The sequence below is a fragment of the Cnephaeus nilssonii genome (assembly GCF_951640355.1).
Source record: "Cnephaeus nilssonii genome assembly, chromosome: 8".
Classification (NCBI taxonomy): domain Eukaryota; kingdom Metazoa; phylum Chordata; class Mammalia; order Chiroptera; family Vespertilionidae; genus Cnephaeus; species Cnephaeus nilssonii.
The window spans coordinates 61,476,097-61,499,044 of NC_137079.1; the positions used below are offsets into that span (position 1 = coordinate 61,476,097).

Sequence of the window (22,948 nt, forward strand, 5' to 3'; positions counted from 1 at the left end):
AGGACAAATTGTGTTAATAAAAAGCAAGGGGTCCTGAGACAAGGGGAACTTGGTTTCTTCAGCCAAGCTCCTCTGCCCCCCCAAAATGCCTTTCAAAATTATGTTTCGTCTCTGGACTCTTACGCACAGCCCCTTCTCCAGATTGCTGAACCCTTCTAGATGCCAGATCAAGACCACCGACATTACAATCAAAATCTTTTTTTAAAAGTAGGCTCATGAGTTGAGCCTCAGATGCCTTTACTGCTTAGATTACCCTTCCTAATCACAGTGTGCTCAGGTTTCCTCCTGTCTATCATTTAGGGAGTGTAATCTTTTGCCAGCTAGATGTTTGCTTGTATCCACAGGGGACCAGATTTAAGCACCAAAGTTGTACACAGTTGCTTATTTAAAAACGAATAGCTTCAAGAAATGTAAAATGCTGCATTGAGTACTTTCATTTAAATAACTGTATTATCATTTGTGTATTGCTTCTTTTTGACAACTTATTTTCTATCAAAATATTAAAGTTTTCTCAGTCTAGTATTGTAAAGTGAAAAATTTATGTATTGGTGTTATTGCATGATACCAAGTACTAAATCATTGTAAGACTTTTTCATATAGAGAAATCGATTTATTTTGTTGAACACTTTTTAACTTAAAAGGATGATTGGTAGAAAGAAACATTATAAAAACAATGTTGATTGACCTGTCCTTTTGTTAGGAGAAGTAGTAAGACTTACTACATAAAACTATTTTGTTAATGTTTACATAATGCATTCTAAAATTGGAAACAGATTGAAAGATTAAGGTTAGTTAGTCAAGGTAGAGTGCTGTGTCTCAACCTGCAATTGTTTTTTCTACTAGACATTTTTCAGGGACATGCACATCAAATTTATATATACAGACCGACCGTGGGTTACGTTGGACTCGACATACGTTGTTTTGTGGTTACATTGCCATCTCCCATTTATTTATAAAAAAAAAGTTCCGTCATTTCGACGTATGTATATATGTGTTTCATGTTTTTTATTATTTACCACAAGTAAAGGTAAGGAATTGTTATCTTTATTTTAAATTTTTTTTACTGTTTCACTTCATTACTGCTGTGTATGTGCTCCATGTGAGTGACATAGGTGCTTATGTAGGTTGGTTCCGACTTAAAGCGAAAATTGCATTACATCGCGCTGTAGGAACGGATCTCTGACATAACCCTAGGAACTACTGTATACACACACACACACACACACACACACACACACACACACACACAAATATAACTTACATACAAACACACTTATATACATACTAGAGGCTGGGTGCACAAAATTTGTGCACTTGGGGGAGGGGTCCCTCAGTCTGGCCTGCGCCCTCTCGCAGTCCGGGAACCCTTGGGGAATGTCTGACTGACAGTTTAGGTGGGAGCGGGCCTAAGCTGTCAGTTGGACATCCTTAGCGCTGCCTCGGAGGCAGGAGAGGCTCCCGCCACCACCACTGCGCTCGCCAGCCATGAGCCTGGTTTCTGGCTGAGTGGCACTCTCCCTGTGGGAGTGCATTGACCACCAGGGGGCAGCTCCTGCATTGAGCATGTTCCCCCTGGTGGTCATTGCGCATTATAGAGACTAGTCATTCTGCTGTTCGGTCGATTTGCATATTAGCCTTTTATTATTTAGGATATCTATATTCTTCTAAACTCTTCTGGCATAAAAGTGACTACTTTATTGCTTATTTAATTGTACTTTAGTCTTACATATAAATACACTGGATGATCAATTTCTTTAGGAGAAAAATTATTTACTGAAGAATGATATATTTGTTCATTTTGCCTAAATTAACCAATCATCCATTGGTCTTGAGAAAATGTTTATAACTAATGTAGGGTAATAGAATAACATTTGAATCACCATACTTAAACAGTATAAAATAGTATAGAAGACTGATCTCTTGTTTTAAAACTTTTGCTACAGCTTTTTGCTACTTTTGATAGTTTTATTGACCTGGTAGTAGTGGTTGCTTTTAAGAATTCTGATTCTTTTAAATGTCTAAATATTATTTCTGACATTCCATGAAAAACAAATGCATTATTGAATTGTCCGCTTATGTTTAACTGCTTTTTTGAGATCAGCTTAAAGAATATAATATTTGTATATTAAAAAGATTGAATTTGTGATTAAACTGAGAGTTCAGAATTTTTTAAATTAATAAACTTTATTTTCAGAGTAGTTTTAGATTCCACAAAATTGAGTAGAACATATAGAGAGACTTCCCATATATCCCATGTTCTTACTCATGTACAACCTCCTCAACTATCCACCTCCAACACTATAGTGGTATATTTGTTTCAGTTAGTGACACATCATTATCACCCAAAGATCAAAGTTTATATTAGGTTTTACTTTTGGTGTACATTCTGTGGATTTGGACAAATATGGATAATGCCATGTACCCACCATTGTAGATCTTATAGTAGGGCTATCTCATTTTTTCAATTTAATGGCATATAGTATTGAACATCTTTTCATATGTTTACTTGCCATCTCTATATCTTTGGTGAGCTATTTTATAAAGTATTTGGTCCATTTTTAGTCTACTTCTGGTCTCTCTAGTCTGATTCATTGGGCCATAGGTCTGCTTTTTTTCTAGTACCACGCATTCTTGATTACTCTAGCTTCGTAGTGAGTCTTGAGGATGGTTATTGTAAGTGGAGTAATAGCCACTATATTTGCTACTATTTGCTATTTGTTGCTATTGTTCTTTTTTCTTGTTTTGCTCTTCTACACTTTTTCTACCTGTTGTAATTTTATTTCATTTATTGAAAACATTTACTTTTTTCCATCAACATTTATCTCCTCTGTGCCCTCTTCCACCATCACCACCCCGCAATCACCACACTATTGTCCATGACCTTTTGTAATTTTAATTGAACATTTTAAATAATTTCAATTTCTCTTCTTCCTTAGCATATCAATTTTACTTTTATTAAAACTTACTTTAGTCGTTGTCCTAGAGTTTGCAATATCAATTTACAGCTAATCCAAGTCCACTGTTAAATAATACTATCATGTCCTAGCCGGTTTGGCTCATTGGATAGAATGTCGGCCTGGGGACTGAAGGGTCCCAGGTTCGATTCTGGTCAAGGGCATGTACCTTGGTTGCAGGCACATCCCCAGTAGGGGGTGTACAGGAGGCAGCTGATCGATGCTTCTCTCTCATCAATGTTTCTAATTCTCTGTCCCTCTCCCTTCCTCTCTGTAAAAAATCAATAAAATATATTTTAAAAAATAATGCTATCATGTTTCATAGAGAGCATGAGCATCTTATAATAACAAAATATCCCTAATCATTTCTCCTCTTCCTTGTGTCAGCCCATCAAAGGCATTCCTCATTTCTGTTAAACTGATTTTGATTGATTGCATTTCTTTTTGAGTCGTTCTTAGAATTTCCATTTATCTACTTACATTATTCATCTGTTCTTGCATGTTGTCAATTTTTAAAAATTAAAGCCCTTAGTATATTACTAGGTGTGCCAGTTAATGCGGATTTTTTTCAATAGATGGAATTACATATATGTTGATATATATGCAATTTCATATGTATGCTCTTTTGTTCTATTGACAAGCTTCAAAACTTCATATGTCAAATTTGCTGAAGGCATTAACATCATAGATATTTTTATGCTTAAAAATGTTGGATTTCATGCCAAAAAAAAAAAGCTCATTTATGGGAAGTTTTAATTCATTACTTTATTTTGAAGAAAAGTGCTGCTGAAAGTTATCATAGACTTTGGGAAGCTTATGGTGAACATGGTCCATCTTAAGATACTTGTGAATGCTGGTTTAAATGCTTTAAAAGTGATTATTTCGATGCAAAAGACAAAGAACGTCCAGGTCAACCGAAAAAGTTTGAAGACCAATAATTATGCTGGAGGCTAATTCCAGCAGGGCATAATAAAATGCAAGAAGTTCATCAGAAAGCTGATGCACACGAAAGAAAGTCTTTTTTGCATCAAATTGTGACTGGTGATGAAAAGGGGATTTATTTTGAGAATCCCAAATGCACAAAATCATGAGTTGATCCAGGTCAACCTTCAACATAAACTGCAAGGCCAAATCACTTTGGAAAGAAGACAATGCTCTGAGTTTGGTGGGATCAGGAAGGTGTGGTGTATTATGAGCTTCTAAAACCAGGTTGAAACCATTAATAATGATTTCTACTGACAAGAAATAATCTATTTGAACCACGCTTTGATCGTAAAACTACCAGAATGGGCCAGAATACACGGCAAAGTAATTTTGCTTCATGATGACGCACCATCACACACTTCAAAACCAGTTAAAGACACATTAAAAGATCTTGCCTGAGAAGTATTAACCCACTCGCTCTATTGACCAGACCTTGCTCCTTCAGATTACCACTTGTTCTGATTGATGGCACACACACTTTCTGAGCAGCACATCAAAACATACGAAGAAGTGGAAAATTGGGTCTCTGGTCTGCCTCAAAACAAGAAAAGTTCTATTGGGACGGTATCCACAAATTACCTGAAAGAGGGGGAAATGTATAGCTAGCGATGGACATTACTTTGAATAAAGCACTTTTAATGTTTCTCTTGAAATTATTGTGTTTTCTTTGATTACAAAATCCACATTATTAACTGGTACACCATGTAATCACCATTTTAAAATTTCCTGGTCTGGCCTGGCTGGCTTTGCTCAGTTGATGAGCATTGGTCTATGAACCAGGAGATCACAGTTCGATTCCCAGTCAGGGCACATATCTAAGTTGCAGGCTGGGTTCCCTTTGTGGGGCGTGCAGGAGGCAGCCAATCTGATTCTCTCTTATCATTGATGTTTCTGTCTCTCTCTCCTTCTCCCTTCTCTTCTCTCTAAAAATCAATGGAAAAATATCCGTAAGGGAGAATTAAAAAAAAAAAAAAATCTGGTCTGGTTATTTCAATATTCCTCCAATATCTAACTCTTGTTCTGATGTTTGTTCAGTCTGCTCACTGTTTGTTTGTTTTTTCCCTTTTATTATGCCTTGTAATTTTTTTGTTGAAAGGTGATTATTCTATACTGGATAAAATGAACTACAGTAAATGGGCTTTTATTAATGTAATGGTTAGGTGTAAGGGGAGAATAAGCATTTTATAGTTTTACTAGGGACCCAGTGCACAAATTTGTGCACCTTGAAAGAAAATGTGGGCCGCGAGGCTGCGGTAGGCACAGCAGTGTGTCTCAGCCCATCCTCAGTGCCCCTGCCTGCCCCTCCAGCTTTGGCCCCTCGCCCCCTGTCTGCCAGCAGCCCCGCTCCCACCACTGCTGCTCCCACGTGCTGATGGTGCTGGCCCCGCTCTCACCTGCTGAAGGCACTGAGCAGTTGGGGCCGGTTCCAGCAGCAGGTGGGAGCATGGCCTGTGCCTTCAGTGGGTGCGAGAGGCAGCTGCCGGCCCTGAACGCCCTTCAGGAGCAGGGGGAGGTGGAGAAGCCCTGAGCAGCGATCGGGGCCGGCACCGCTGCTCACACCTGCTGATGGCACCGAGCGATTGAGGATGGCACCGGGTACCGGCAGCAGGTGTGAGTGGGGCCGGCGCTGGCAGCAGGTGAGAGTGCCGGGTGGGACCGTGGCACGTGGGAGCAAAAAATTTTCAGTAACCACTAGAGACTTGCTCTCATGATAGCGACTGGTGCCCCACCTTGGTCTGCCACTCCTGCTCACCTGCTCCACCATCCTGCCATGGCCAATGCCTGCCATGTTCTGTGCTCTGCAGCCTGCTGCCGATACACGCCATGTTCCACACGCTCCCCCTCGTGGTCAGCGCATGTCATCGTGACCGGTTGTTTGGGTCAATTGTTCCGCCATTGCATTCAGGGGGGGTCCCTCAGCCTGGCCTGTGCCCTCTCACAGTCCAGGAGCCCTCAGGGGATGTCCAACTGATAGCTTAGGCCCGCTCCACGTGGGGAGCAGGCCTAAGCCATCAGTTGGACATCCTTAGCGCTGCCGCGAAGGTGGGAGAGGCTCCCTCCACCACCGCTGTGCTCGCCAGCAGTGAACCTGGCTTCTGGCTGTGTGGCACTCGCCCTGTGGGAAGGCACTGACCACCAGGGGGCAGCTTCTGTGTTGAGCATCTGCCCCCTGGTGGTCAGTGCATGTCATAGTGACCGGTTATTCCACTGTTTGGTTTATTTTGCATATTAGCCTTTTATTATATACTAGAGGCCCGATGCACAGAATTTATGCAAGGGGCTCTGAGGGTGAGGCGGCAGCCCCGGCTGCCACCCCGGCCCTCACAGCAGTATCCCTGGCTGCCACTCTGCCCCTGGCAGCACCAGCCCCAGAAGGACGTCAGGAAGGACGTCTGGTCTAATTAGCAAAGTACACTTTTATTATAATAGACTAGAGGCCCAATGCACAAAATTCGTGCAAGGGGCTCAGCCCTCGCAGCTCCAGCTTCATCTGGAAGGTCATCCAGACAGTTCTGCTGTTTCATCTAATTAGCATATTAGCTCTTTATTATATAGGAGGATGGTTAGGTTTCAGTCTTTTGGTGAGCCTGTGCCTCTCCACTGTGTACTTCACCAGTGCTTCTCAGTCACCCCACCCCTTTAATGGGGCTCTAGTTGTATAATTACCTACCCACTTATAGGTTAGATGCTGATAAGAGCCTATCAAATTAGGCTCTAGTAAATTTCCCCTGAGGGCAGGCCTTTTTAGAAGAATTTAGTACTGTGGCATAATTCAAGTGGAAACCCTCCCCCTGGTGGAAGTATGAAGGGATTTTTCTCCAATATTCACTGAAAGGACCTATGGTACAGTTCCTAGAGATAAAACTCACAAAAGTGTGGGCACCCCCTATAACTTCATGGCCCTGGAGTTTTTAACTCTCAGGCTTATCCACCCTGAGCCTTTAGGAATTCTTCCATTCCAAGTCAGGTTTCTCTGCCCCAGCACTGTTCCCACAGAGGTTTTTGGTTTGGGGAGGGGTTGTTGCATTCTCGTGTCTTTCTCTCCAGTGTTGGGGGGTAGCAGTTTGCCTTATGACCTCACTTCTCTGATAGATCTAGCAGAAGTTGTGGTTTCTGTTTATTCAGCTTTTTATATGTTGGATCGGCGACTTTAAGCTACTTACAAGGTGGACCAGAAACTGAAAGTCCCTGAGGATATTTTTAGTTCTTCCAAAAATACATTGTTGAGAACCCAGTTCTTTTCCTCCTCACTCTCTAGGAATTTTCTCAAGTAACAATTCCAGTATTGTTATATAACCAGAGAATGCGGCCTTAACAATTAAAGGCCCAGGGAAGTGGAGATCTGCACAAAGGGCAGAGAGTATAATTGTCTGTGGTTGTCATAAGATGCTCTATGTTGTTTAAAAATCTGACAAGTGTAAGTCTTTTTGCTCCTATACTTTTCCAGATAAGAACAGAGAAGATTCATTTTTCACAAGACTGAAATCTTTTAAACCTCACGCACTGGCTGCTCTTTGTAGGCAAAAAAAAAAAAAAAAAAAGAGTATTTGGTCCCTAGTTTCCTTTATTAGGATGCTACCGGTAAATTCTTAGCACAAGATAACAGAATAATGCACCCATTTTTCTATTGTTGTGGAATTGCCCAGAACTTAAAAAAATTATAGCATTTGCAGATTACATAGCAATATATAGCTCTCTGCCTAATGAAGGTATTTGCAAACATCGTTAATAGTTCATTTGAAGCCATATAACAACTCAGTGAATCAGTTATAAATATACATTGTTAATACATTTCTTTTCATTTCACCTACCTTTTTTTTTTTTTTTTAGATTAGTAGGAGTTAAATTTAAACTATAACGTGAATATACATGCAACTTTGTGTGTGTGTGTGCGTGTGCACATGCGCGCCTATACTCTCCTGGATAGAAACTAATTTCTCTGGTATGCTTTCTGTCACTGTTCTTTTCTTAACCTGTTTGGATCTTTTTTACCTGAAATGTTGAACACCCATTTATTTCTTTTAATTATATGGCTAAAATATGGAATTCATTAAAATATGAGGAAATTTTTCAGGATGAAAATGAAAAACACCACGCCAAATACTTTTAGCTTTCTCTGTATATTCTTTCTCTCTCTCTCTCTCCCTTCCTATGTTATTAGCATTGTTTTTAAAGGTATTGAAACATATTTTTCTGTTATCTCTTTATCACTTAATTGTGCTCATTCATCTATTTACTAGTAAATATTCCCGGGGCTGACCAGAAGCCCCTGAACGATGGATGAACAGATTACTCTGACAGTTTCACTGTGAAAGAGAAGGCTAAGGGACGGCCCGGCTGAAGAAGCCAGGCAGCCTCGATTGCCTGTCTTGTTAGGCTTTTATTGGAATTTTTATCTTTAGATGCAATCAGTAGGGTGAGTAATCTTGGGAGGACACATGTGTTTACCTTGTCCTTTAGGCCAGGGCATGCAGGGATTAAGCATAGGGATTCCAGTAAACACCCAGGGGTCTGCACGTGCACAGACTTGTTTGGGAAGGTCAAGGAATAATCAGGGGTGCCAACTTCGACACTCCCCTAAGTCTCCCCTAAGTCAGAATTCGGATAAACAGGGCAGGTGGCCTTCCACACACTTCCCTTTTATCAGAATGTCTTCCTTACAACTTTCCAACCAAGTCTCTTGTGCTCCCAACAAAATACAAAAAGCTACGTATCATAAATTTCATGAGTAAATATTATTCAGTGATTTGGCAGAAGAGTGGTAACAGGACTATCACCTATGGGATAAGGACTAGTGAGAACTGAGAGAAAAGGCTGGCTGTGACAGGCCAAGGATTCCAGTAAACATGGCACGTGAGTTAGCAAAGCAAAGGTTTCTTTCTAGCCTTGATGATGAATGTCATTCCTTGAGGGAAAATTAATAAAGCAGAAGATTTTCCTCCTTCTTTCCTCCCTTCCTCCCTCCCTTTTTCCTTTCTTCCTCTCCCCTCCCCTCCCCCTCCCTCCCTCCCATCCTTCTTTCCTTTTTATTTATTTATTTTTTTTCCGGTGTATGGAGGTCAGAGATACTGAATTTGGTTTAGATTTGTAATTGTGCCAGGCCCATGGAATGTTTATTTGGAGATGTCCAACAGTCGTTTGGAATATATTTCTGTGTCTTGAGAGAAAGAGGTCAGGATTGAAAATACAAAGTTGGGTCCCAGCAAATAGTTTCTGAAGTCTGGCTGCTAATAATATCACCTGCCTGTTTTCTAGTGGAGATGCAACAGAAATCCTGGAGAAGACAATTCCTCATTGTATGGGACTGACTCCTGCAATGAGGATGTTTGTCATCCCTGGCCCCTGGATACTAAAGGCCAGTGACACTCTTCCAATTTCGTGTCACTTCTCCCCTCCCCTTTCCCCACCCCCACATTTTTAAAAGGATTGGGTAGAAGGTGGGGGGAAGATCATAATACAAATACAGGTTGAAGTCTACTGAAATGATAGCACAGAATATTAGAAATCCATATGCGTAGTTTTAAATTTTCTAGTAAAATTTAAAGTTACTTTTAATAATATATTTTATTTAACCACGTATAACCCAAATACCGTTTTAACATGGAACCAATAAAAAATTAATGGGATATTCTACAGTTTCTTTTTCATTTTAAGTCTTCAAAATCCAGTGTGTATTTTACATGTAAAGCACATCTAATTTGGACTAATCAAATGTCAGCTGCAAGTAGCTGGTGGTTACCCAGACATCATACATACAGAGTATGCTTATAAACTATACGTATATACCCATGGAAGTGAATTTGTGGTTTGCCTTTTCAGCATGTTTTCCCATCTTCTAAAAACAATTTTTCTTCTATTTCCTTCTTTGAATTTACGGTAAGATGTTCTAGAGACCTACTATCCCTCACATCTTTATTTTTTTCTTTATAAGAAAGCACTCTTCTTCTTCTTTACCAAGGGTATTGCTTGTTGCGATGTCATTTACACAGCCCATGGTGATTTTACTTTGTTCCTTTGGTCCACTGCAACTAGACAGAACTGACTCCCGCAGTCCCACAAGGTTATGCTGTTACCACAAGGCTGTATTTATGTTACCTAAAAGACAACATTCCTAACAAAACTAATCAATTAAAGACAGGCTTATATTTCAGTTCATATTGTGAAGTACTTTGTTCTTGATAGAGGAATCAGTCCTGGTTTCTATGAAGAAAAGCAAAGTATAAAATATCATCCAGCAAATCTGAAGTAGATCCAAGATTGAAAACTGTCTTCTAGTTTCTTGTTGAAAGTTAAGTCACCATGTCCATTTGGGTAATTACTGTTTCTTACTTTGGGAATTTTTTGAGGCTAATTTGATAGATTCTCACTGGCCATGTCTCAGTGGGTCTGGAGATCTCCTCTGAGATGCTATATTAATATTGAAATCCTTACATTTTTTTCAGGCTCTGCAGCTTGAACTAATGAGCAAATTTGCAGCTCCTTTCTAGAATCTTTGCACTTGTGGGGAAATTTGGATATGAAGGAAGAGGAGAAGGAATTCAAACAAAATAAAAGAAAATCTTATAAAATGTTGCTAATTTCCCAGAAAGTATATTCTAAAGTAAACTAAAAATATTCTTTATAGCGGGTATTTTCTTTTAATATTGAGGTAATGTTTATACTGTAGGGCAATATAATTCAACATAAAAGTAAAATTCTTTCCTAATAAGTTCATTATATTAATAATTATAAAGCAGCGCTTCTTAAATGGGGCACTTTTTCCCTCCACTCTCCCTCCCCCTTTACATTTGGCAATTTCTGAGGGCATCTCATATTGCTACAGCTGTGGGGGTGAGGGAGTGCTACTGGATAGCATAGTGGTAGAAGGCAAGGATGCTACGGAACAGCTTACAATGCCCAGGAAAGCCCCAGAGCAAAGAATTATTTGGCCTAAATGTCCATATTGCAGATGTTGAAAAGCCCTATCTCAGTATGGCAGTGGACTTCCTAAGTATTTCCTTTCTGTATAGGCAACATTTATTTTAGCCATATTCAGTCAAATAACAGGAAAAAAAAATAATAAAAACTTCCTGGGTACAATAAGTTATACCTTTGTTACACCTTTTGACAAATATGAACATAATATCTGTACATGCTTTTGAAAGGAGTTTTAGGGGGTGAAATAGGCAGGTTTAGGAAATTTTAGGAATTAAGGTGTCTATGGAAAAAGCACAGGTCTACAGAGCTGCAAAGGGTACTGGGAGCTGCAAGATAAGGGAACTGGGAGCTGCAAAAGGTACATTTCCATAAGATAAGGGAGCTGAGAGCTACAGAAGGTACATTTCCATAGAATAAGGGAGCTGGGAGCTGCAAAAGGTACACATTTACAGAATAAAGGGAAGGAAGCCCCTCATTCAAAGAGGGAGGAAGAAAGCTGAGAGGAAATAGGAGAACAATAAGGGAAATGAAGGAGGGAACCTCAGGTACTTCAGGTGAGGCTTGAGCTCAGGAGTTGCTATAGTGACCAATCTAAGGGGGATAGTAACCAATCAGAGGGGATAGCAAGGCACAAAAATCTGCAGCCTTTATAAGCCCTGGAAAAAAGGGACTCAGTGGGACTCTTTCCCCTCCCCACGTGGGAGTCTGTGCTGTGGGACCCTTCCCCCTCCACGTGGGAGTCTTTGCTTGTTTTTCAATAAATTTCCACCTTTGCTATACCATCTTCTGTCCGTGGTTTCATTCTTTGACTCCACCGGACAAAGAGGCCAGGAATCTATCCTGCCCAAGGAAACACCGCACGTTCCAGTCCAATTTTCCCCTGTCACTTTGACAATACTTCTTGGATGAAATAAATTTAAAGTTTATCTTCTTCTACTTTACTTTTTTAAAAACAAGTATCGTGTGTAGGGTTTTCAAGGAACATACTATACAGACAGTCCCCTGGTTACGTCGGACTCGACATACGTGGTTTCGTGGTTACGTTGCCATCTCCCATTTATAGTATTTATAAAAAAAAAATGTTCCGTCATTTTGATGTATGTACATATGTGCTTTATGTTTTTTATTATTTATTTCTCACAAGTAAAGGTCAGGAATTGTTATCTTTCTTTTAAATATTTTTTACTGTGTCACTTCATTACTGTTGTGTATGTGCTCCATGTGAGTGACGAAGGTGCTTATGTAGGTGGGTTCCAACTTACGGCCAAAATCACGTTACATCATGCCTAGGAATGGATCTCTGACGTAACCCGAGGACCTACTGTATTTGGTACAAAACCTTAACTAAATGAATGTTTAAAGTATAAAATGAGAAGGGAGCGAATATAAATTCTTGGAAGAAAAGGCAAAACCTAGTTTATGTGTTTAGTAGTCGACACATTTTTCCGACCAAGGAGGAGAATGTTTAGGGTTGGATCTTTCTCTTATTTTGTTTTCATTAGAATAGTCACACTTTTAAAAAATTGACTTGGGTTTTTATTTCTCCTCAAAATTCTTTTACTTACTCCCAACCCTTCATTACTATTTCTTCTGGCTGTGTGGGAGAGAAACCATCAACTGCCCATGTTTTAATAAGATAATTCATTTTGGATTTGATAAGGAGCCACTTGACATCATTATAGACCAAGAAAGGTGGAAATATAGGTCAATAGTCATTTCCTTTGCTTCCCACAGAAAATAAATGACTTAATACTTGATAATAATCTTCATTCTCTGTAGGCACAGAGAACCAGTGATGTTATTTCATTACATATTCTATTCAGTGTTCTGGGTGTTTTTTCATTACTTTTCACACAGTTTTTATAAAGGGAAATGGCCGATGTATATGTTAATGTTCAGTACTCTTAAACTTGTACTTTGGCAAATATATATTCTGGTGTGTTTTTTAAGTTTTGATAATCATGGAAGTCTGTAAAACTTATAAATCCTAGAAACAATGTTAGTAAAAGCATAGTTAATTCTTTTCTGGAATATATAGCTAATTAATATATTGACTCACTTATTTAATGCTTTATTTTATTATTATTTTTGATTTATTTCAACCAAACTTGTGTGTTTCCAACTCTGATCAGTTTGACTTAATATATCTACAGTAAGATTTGAGCATCCTCAGTTTAAGAGAAATCTTCCTCTCTATGTAAGCAAAAATATACTGAAATTAAACCATAAATCCAAATGTTCCTGTGTTCCTGGGTGTGGTAGGTCCTTTATGGGATATGGGAGGACTGTGAGGTATGGTTGGCTTTCCTTCCTGGGCTTCCTGCCTTGACCTCCATGTAAAGCCTGGAAAAACCAACGCCATCCTTGACATTCCTCTCTCCTCTGTCTCAACCACCAGGCTTCCTCTTCCTATAAACTATCCCTTGGATATGTTTCCTTCTCTTCATTTCCACGGCCACTATCCTAGTTTAAGCCTTTACCACCCCTCCACTGGTTTATTGTGGTAGCCTATGAACTGATTGCTCTCCCTTCTGCATCAAATCCACGGGTTTATAAGTCATCTCCCAAATTAATTCTAGTGCTCTCTCTCTACACACAAAATTTAACCTTTTGCACTCGGATGTTGAGTGTGACTCGACACGGTTAGCATTAGAATAAAGGAATTGAGAAAAAAGCAAGCGAGTGCAAAGGGTTAAACACATTATGCTTTTGCTTAAGAAGCCCCTAGGGCTCCCCATTGCTGCCCATTGTGTGATGCCTAAACACATTTCTTCCCTGTTTACCTCAAGCTTTCTTGAGGCGGGAGCCTTTCTGTCTTGCACTTGCACCCCTAACAACTAGCACATAGCAGGCATTAAAGAAGTATTTTTGAATGAATAAATAAGTTACTATAGCATTTAAGAGTCTTCGCTATCTAACCCCAAGTTACCTGTCTAATCTCATCTCTAGTTTCTTGTCTAATGACCATTCTGTTCCAGCCACACCAAATTCTTTTTTTTTGTTGTTTTTTATCATGCTTTCTGTTCTCCGGTCTCTGGCTTGCCCTATTACCTCACACTGTGCCTTATGGTTCATGAAGATGGAGTGGATAGAATGAGATGATTTTGGCATAGCAGTGATCCTCACTGTATCTTTATGGAGAGATTTGGCCAACTCATAACCCCCAAGTGCATGCAGCTCGTTAGAATATGACAAAAATAATAATCTATTACAATTTGTATTAATTCTGAGGGTGGAAAGTGTCATTCAGAAGCTCAGATCACATTTCTGAAGTATTAATGTAAACTGTACATTGTTGTGGTAATTTAGCACTTTGCCAACATAGGAAATAAAATGGTATTTACTATCAGGAAAATATAAGTTACTGCATTGCACACACAGTTTTACCAGTCTTAGGAGAGTCACAATTCCATGTTTCAATGTGAGATATTTATGGAAGTGTTTTGTTTTTGACACTGAAGACAGTTATTTCATAATAATGTATATATGGATCATTGAAACCACTGAAGGGGATTTAAGTTGAGAGTCCCAATGGATCTATAGTTGGCTCTTAGTTCTGCCAGTAAAATATGGTCATCAGTGTGATATCCACTCACCCATGCTGCAAAGCAATGAAAGATAAAAAGGCTGGTCTAGAATGGCAAAGTCTGTATTTTAGATGTTTGTTGGTAACATTTGAGGTATTTGCCCTCTTCCAAATTGACTTACCAGTGTGAGGATATGTAAATAAGAAAAATATGCTTTTACACTAATCTAAGTGATAATAAATTAAATGTGTTATCCAAATGTATTTCTCCTGAGTATGAAGTTCCTATTTCATCCAAGTACATGAAACGACTGTGAAAATATTGAATGAGCCACCGAGGATATGAATAGCTTCAAAACACTGGGCAGCAAATGTGATTACCATAGATTTTTCTGGATCTTGAATCAGGATGGGACTGACCTTCTAAATTAATTATGAGATATTTAAAGACAGGAATGTATAATTTTATCAAGCCAAGGAAGTATGTTGAAAGCTTGATTTAAAGAGTGAAATAGCTGTGAATTTAGGGGCTTATTTGACCCTTCATTATTGTTCCCCTAATGCTGATTCTCAATTCTCACCAGTGCCTAGAAGTTGCACATTTAATTCAATGACTAAGTAATCTCAGCCCTTAGAGGAAATGAGAGAGATAGAGATAGAGAGATAGATAGAGATAGATAGAGAGAGACAGAAGAAGAGAGAGAGGAGACAGGTGTTAGGAGTTTACTTGGGCTCAGACTCATTTGGTTTGTAACAGAGCTATACCACTTACTAATCTTGTGACCTTGGACAATTTAATCTCCTGTGTCTCAGCTGACTCATCTTCAGAGAATATAGCATTGACCTCTTGGGTTGTTATAAGCACAGAGCCTGGTCCATAGTAAATATGAAAATAGCAGGTGTTATATTTATTGCCAAGAAGAATAAAATGATTGTTGTTTTATGCTACTATGTGATTTGTTGCATAGCAAAAGATAACTGAAACCACTGGCTGAGTGTAATTCTAATCTATTGTTATGGTAGAGGTGACTCAAGAAAGGGGAGAGTTTGACTTCTCTAAGGAGTGTTGTTTTTTTAATAAAAAACCCAATTTCCTTGTATGCTGATACTTTAGTTTTTTCTATAGCAAATGTACTCAAGGATAACACTTTTAACCAGTTGGCACACTTGCTGTATAATCTTTTAAGAAGCTTTTATGAAATGCCTTAATCAACTTGGTGCAATGAATCATGAATTGCTACTCATATGTCCCTTTTATCACTGCTTAACATAATGTGGGCATGGATGGAGCCGATTCATGTTTCTCATCACCTGTAGCCAAACATGAAAATTTAAGATGGGTAAATATTTAAGTAAACATGCCCTGTAACTCGAGAAATCAAAACACCAGTAGATAGATATTTTTGGCTTATAAAGGAAAGCTTTGTTTGAAATTAGGTCTATAAATATTGATTGACTGACTCTTACTCCAGTTGTACAAACTAGATGACCCATAATCAGAAGGAGGGATAGGAAAAGACCTGATTATGGGAGTAGGAGGGTAGATTGTAGTGGTTAGCCTGGAAAGTCACTCCTATTCAGTGTTTTTATGAGATATGATCATTGAGCATCAATCTCTTTCCTTCTTGCATATTCCATTCATAATATTTTGATTTGGTAAGATCAATGACCTTTGTATTTATACAGCTTTTGACTAGGAGAGCTGTATCAGCTGGACAATTGTGTTGGCAAATCTAATTTACCAATAGGAATATCCAGGGTACTATTCTCATTCAGTTCACATGTTGGCCAACAGCCAACTCATAAATCTGATGATAGTTTTTGCTTTAATTGATAAAATTTATTCATACAAAATAACTTAGGTGTATACACATGTGTACATACATGTGTGTATGAATATATACATACATATATAAATTGTATAGGCTTGTATAATATCAAAATATTTGCTGCAACATAAATATAGAAAGAGGACTATGTTACAACAATTGATGATTATGTAATTTTATTCACCTCTTGGGAATCAATTGAGCTATTGATTCTACAGCAAATGTTCTTTGATTAATATCATGGCAGGATATGTTTGACAACAATTTCAAATTATTAGAGTTTATTACATACTTAAAGTCTACAATTAACTGAGATTGTATGTATCTGATTTTAGCTTAGAGAGATAAATGTATTGATATTTTTTTTCCCAAGGACTGTATCCTCTATGCTGCATAATTGCCATGCACTATATAAAACCTATATACCTTTTTGGATGGTCTAGAATATGTTGTGATGCTCAGTGCTTATGTTTATGCTAAACAGGGTTAGAGTCATGAATGTAGAGATGAATATGCTTCATATATAATTGCAATGTAACACTCAGGCATATATACAGATTGAATCTGCTCTAGTTGAAAGAGTTTAATAGTTAAGGATTGGTTCCTTAGGGGTGAGCATTGTTATTTATGGTGTTTATTAGAAGCCCGGTGCACGAAATTCGTGCATGGCAGGGGGTTGTCCCTCAGCCCAGCCTGTACCCTCTCCAATCTGGGGCTCCTGGAGGGATGTCCGACTGCCCATTTAGGCCCGATCCTGGTGGGATCGGGCCTAAATGGGCAGTCGGACATCCCTCTCACAATCCAGGACTGCTGGCTCCCAACTGCTTGCCTGCCTGCCTTCCTGATTGCCCCTAACCGCTTCTGCCTGCCAGCCTGATCACCCCCTAACCACTCTGCTGCCAGCCTGGTTGATGCTTAACTGCTCCCCTGCCAGCCTGTTTGCCCCCAACTTCCCTCCTCTGCCGGCCTGGTCACCCCTAACTGCCCTCCTGCAGGGTTGATCACCTCCAACTGCCCTCCCTTGCAAGCCTGGTCCCTCTCAACTGCCCTCCCTTGCAGGCTGGGTGCCTCCCAACTGCCCTCCCCTGCTGGCCATCTTGTAGTGGCCATCTTGTGTCCACATGGGGGCAGGATCTTTGACCACATGGGGGCAGCTATATTGTGTGTTGCAGTGATGATCAATCTGTATATTACTCTTTTATTAGATAGGATAGAGGCCTGGTGCACGGGTGGGGGCCAGCTGGTTTGCCCTGAAGGGTGTCACAGATAAGGGTGGGGGTTCCCTTGGGGTGTGGGGCGGCCTGAGCGAGGGGCCTGTGGTGGTTTGCAGGCCGGCCACGCCCCCTGGCAACCCAAGGGGAGGCCCTGGTATCTGGAATTTATTTTCCTTCTACAATTGAAACTTTGTAGCCTGGAGCGGAGCCAAGCCTGGGGCTCTGGCAGCCATTTCTGTGGCAGTTAATTCATCTTCTACAATTGAAACTTTGTTGCCTTAAGCGGGTGGGCCCGGCCAGGGTGTGCAGAAAGCTTTGCTTCCCCTGTTGCTGCCGGCAACCCTGGCCTGCTCTCTCAAGCTCCATTCTGCCGCCATTTGTTTGAATTTGTTTACCTTCTATAATTGAAACTTTGTAGCTTGAGTGGAGGCTTAGGCCTGCAACGACTATGGAAGCTTGGCTTACTCTGTTACCTGGGAAACCTTGCTCTCTGTGGCTATAGCCATCTTGGATTGGGGTTAATTTGCATACTCGCCCTGATTGGCTGGTGGGCGTGGTTTATGTAGCGGAGTGATGGTTAATTTGCATATTACCATTTTATTAGATAGGATTATGGGTGTGGCTGTGCATGATCTGAACAGTGATGGAAAGAGAAATGTTCCAGGGGAAACTTAATTTCTTAAACATTTTTTGAAAATGTGTTTTATTTTTTCACTTTTACATAAAACTAAAATGTATATCCTGTCTTTACACATGTAGAATTATTCAAGAACAACAGTAAAAAGAAAACCATCATGAAAATACAGTGATATTTAAATGTGCTCAATGGAACATGAACCTAGTCAGGTTTTCATGATTTAACAATCTTAACCTCAAAGACTCTGGTTAGCTTGCATTTTTTAGACTAATGAGTTTATCACAGCTAGTGAGGAAAATGGTTAAAGTATATCAGCTGTAAATTGGTACAAAGCACTAAAAGGGACATTAGCTTCTAATCAGATTCTAACAGTTCATTAAACCTGCCTTTCTAGGATGCTCTTTGTCTTTTCCCCTCCTTTGCAAAGCATCTTCTTCCATTTTCCTCTGGACAAGACCTCCTCCAGGGTAGGAAGCAATGTCAACTCATCCTTCACTGTTTACCCACCAAACAGCTTAGGGGGGATGCTTTGTTACCATAGATTCCTGGCTGCTGTGCATGGCAGGGGGAGTTGAGGGCTGGTCTTTGCTGGAAGGCTTTCCTGAGACTAGATGGTGGCAAGCCAGGCTGGCTGCTTCCAAACACAGAAGCGAGTAACACATTAGAATGTGAGATCCATGCCTGATGTATAAACAACTCACCAGCCTCCATGAATGGATTTTAAGCTTGGAACAAATTAACTGAGCTTGCCAATACAGTAGGTTCTCGGGTTACGTCAGTGATCCATTCCTATGGCGCAATGTAATGTGATTTTTGCTGTAAGTCAGAACCCACCTACATGAGCACCTACGTCACTCACGTGGAGCACATACACAGCAGTAATGAAGTGAAACAGTAAAAAAAATTTAAAAGAAATATAACAATGCCTGACCTTTACTTTTGGGAAATAAATAACCCTATCTAATAATGAGGGAATATGCTAATTAACCATCACACCCTCACAAAGATGATGGCACCATAGCCAATAAGTAGGGGATATGCTAATTGACTGCCACACCCTCAAATATGGCAGCACCCACAGCCACAAGATGGTGGCGCCCAGTAACCTCAGCCCCACCTTTCTCCGGAGTCCCTCAGTCCCCTTAGCCCCCCAGCCACCCAGGGCCGGCCTGAGGTGCAGGCAAGCCGCCGATGGCGGCTGGAGCACCGGCTAACCTCCAATGGCGGCCGCCCAGCCACCCAAGGCTGGCCCGAGGCGCAGGCAAGCCTCAGATGGCGGCTGCCCAGCTGCTCAGGGCCAGCCCAAGGCGCAGGCAAGCCTCGGATGGTGGCTGCCCAGCTGCCCAGGGCCGCCCGAGGCTCAGGTAACCAGGGCCGGCCGAGGCTTGTGCTGCCAGCAGTGGCAGCAGCAGAGGTGTGATGGGGGTGTCGCCTTCCCCTGATCGCCAGTTCGCCTCCTACCCCTGAGGGCTCCCAGACTGTGAGAGGGGGCAGGCCGGGCTGAGGGACATCCCCCCCTTCAGTGCATGAATTTTCATGCATTGGGCCTCTAGTAAAAAAAACATAAAGCACATATGTACATATGTAGAAATCATGGACCTTTTTTTTTTTTTTAAATAAATGGAGATGGTGACATAACCACGAAATGATGTACGTCGAGTCCAGTGTAACCTGAGGAATGCCTGTAATACCAAAGTTCCTTCTGCTCTAAGCTATCTATTAGGATGTAAATTCCCTAAAAATATGGACCAGTTAAAAGCAAAGATTAGCCGAAACCGGTTTGGCTCAGTGGATAGAGCGTCGGTCTGCGGACTGAAGGGTCCCAGGTTCGATTCCGGTCAAGGGCATGTACATTGGCTGCGGGCACATCCCTGGTGGGGGGTGTGCAGGAGGCAGCTGGTCGATGATTCTCTCTCATCGATGTTTCTAGCTCTCTATCCGTCTCCCTTCCTCTCTGTAAAAAAAAATCAATAAAATATATTAAAAGCAAAGATTAAAAAACAGTATCCTGCCCTGACCGGTTTGGCTCTGTGGATAGAGCGTCGGCCTGCGGACTCAAGGGTCTCGGGTTCAATTCCGGTCAAAGGCATGTGCCTTGGTTGCGGGTGCATCCCCAGTGGGGGGTGTGCAGGAGGCGGCTGATCGATGTTTCTCTCTCATCGATGTTTCTAACTCTCTGTCCCTCTCCCTTCCTCTCTGTGAAAGATCAATAAAATATATTTTAAAAAAAAACAAAAAAACAGTATCCTGCCTTTTTTAATAATACTGTACATTTCTAAGAAAAGAACATAGCAGTAATTTATTTTCTTCTTTTTATTACTTAATAGAGTAGGTACCATGGAATTTTTATAAATGTTCATTAGTTAACTCTGGGATACATTTGCTTTTCCTTCTTGTTGATTTTTCTCAGCAAATATTTGGGATAAGAGACCCTATACATTTTATTTCTTAGAGTATTTTTCTTAAACAAAAAGAGGAGTCAAGAAATAGGAGAAATAATTAGAGCTTCACTATACTGCACTCGGTTGGTATTATTTGGTAATAAAAACATTTAATTTTTTGATTTATTGAAGTGGACCGTGTTCTTCTTTAACTACATGATATAAAAGCAACTACTATATGAAAGACTAAAAATCTAAGTTTTAGAAATAATATTAACCTTTACTACCAGGTAGGTAAAATATTTATAAACTGATGTCTTTTTCTTTTAATAAGATCATTTTAGTGTCATATGATTACAGTCTATAATTGAGCAAAAGAATCATTCTAAAAACCCAAATTTAGGCATTTAAATTTTTTAGTTTAGTCAGTATACAAGGGTAAAGTTGGCATTCTAAACATGTTTTACAACATGAGCTTGATTTTGGCCTTAAGCAAACACTGATATGAGGCTTTCTGACTTACCTTCATAGGTTATTGACTTCAGAAAATCCCAAAAGCAGTGAAAATGAGTAGAAAATAACCTTGATTTAATCTTTTTATAAATAGAGTTTGAAATTCTATTGAGCACAATAGAAATAAGGTTTTCCTTTCAAGAGGTGGCTAATTGATCCCAACATATAGTGAAACAAAAACCAGTTTATTCTTTAGTTATGACTTCAGATTAAACATTCACTCTTGATCCAAGACTTATTATGTTAATTTTAAAGGTATTTGGGGTTGTTAATATGTTAAAATTTTCATTTGATAATGATTGCTATAATACCAAAATTCAATGTGTCTAGAACTATGTTTTTTGTTTTTAATAATTTGAGACAATAATTTGAGAATATATAAATAAATTCTTTTTATCTATTTACTCTTTTATCGATTTTTGTACACAGTACAACCTCCAGAAGTAATGAAGAAGGAAACTTGCCTTCTATTTCCTTTCACTATTGCAAAAGTGTGATGAATTGCTCCAGCTCCCTATAAATTAATGTAAGGTTTCCTTAGGCTGGTTTATTATAGTCTGACCTCCAACCCTGAGGTCAGAGAATCAGACTGATTAATTCAACTTCTTGGTCATTATTTCAAAGGAAAGTTCAGAATGAGCAGATAATTGGTTGTGCTGATATTCTCATTTAATTATGCTTCATTGTTAAAAAATTGGGTTAGCGGTACTAAATGTACTACAATGAAGGCAGGCTTTAACAGATGTCCTCTTTTGAATGCGTTAAAGCTGAATTTCCCTCTCTCTTTTTGATTCTCAGAATATCAACACCTCTGAAAACAGAATGTTAATGCTTGATGGGATGCCGGCAGTCAGAGTCAAAACAGAGCTTTTGGAATCTGAACAAGGGGTAAGCAGAAGTTTGTGACATCACCACCACCTCTTTGTGACAGTGGCAGCCATTTCCAGAGCATCCTGAGGTTGGCAGGATTTTCTCGTGCCTAAGCTTTATTCTCCTGAGTAAAATCACCTGAAACTATGGTTGATTCTCACCCATTTGCAACCTCAAATATTACTAACCGGGAAAAGATAACTGCCTGAAATTACAAAGTTTTAGTGGCCTTATAAGAACCATATGGCTTTATTTAAGTTGTTGAATGTTTTGATAAGCTAATAAAAATCCAAAGCAAAGAGGAAGTATTAAAAAAATAGAAAGGGAATAGAACCTCAATGTCAGAATAGCTTGGTTCTTTCTTGTTAGGAAATTACAGCGTGGTGGTACAGGAATGTTACTGTTTGTTGGGTGGATTTCCCTTTTGACATTTGTATTTATTCTTTTTCATGCCAGGAGGAGAGGGGACAGTGGGAAAAATTGAGGTCACTGAGTTTGAAAAGAGCACAAAAGCAAAAGAAAGCTTTTTTAACAGTGTATCGCCAAATGGACGGATTAATTTATGGCTACTAAAAATATAAAGGTTTAAGAGCACGGCTAGATTTCCTAAACAGGATGTTGGAGACTTTACAATTGTTAACAATTATATCTTCACCAGTTAAATTACAATAAGGGCAGTGTGATCACTTGCAGCGCCCGCTGACCACGTTTTGTATTTAAGCCAACAAGTATTTCTCTTGTATCTGAGTGCACACTACCCACCTGTCTTATGAAACCACCACCACTGTGGCAGTACAGATGCCTGAAAAAAGGACATAAATTACATAAATCCTTAATCTTATTAGTGTATCACTTATTCAAAAAAGCAAAACTAAATATTTGCATTTTTTATTTTTATTTATTTATTTATTTATTTAAATATATTTTATTGATTTTTTACAGAGAGGAAGGGAGAGGGATAGAGAGTTAGAAACATCAATGAGAGAGAAACATCGATCAGCTGCCTCCTGCACACCTCCTAGTGGGGATGTGCCCGCAACCCAGGGACATGCCCTTGACCGGAATCGAACCTGGGACCTTTCAGTCCGCAGGCCAACACTCTATCCACTGAGCCAAACCGTT

At 39.8% G+C, this 22,948-nt stretch overlaps 1 protein-coding gene across 3 annotated transcripts in view; it reads left to right on the plus strand.

Moving 5' to 3' along the window:
• Positions 1–22,948, plus strand: part of KLF12 (KLF transcription factor 12) — a 451,985-nt gene that overhangs the window by 183,240 nt on the left and 245,797 nt on the right. For all 3 annotated transcript variants that reach the window (XM_079778508.1, XM_079778507.1, XM_079778509.1), the window contains exon 3: positions 21,755–21,844. In XM_079778508.1, the coding sequence (XP_079634634.1) occupies positions 21,755–21,844 (90 nt within the window). The remainder of the gene's footprint in view (positions 1–21,754; positions 21,845–22,948) is intronic.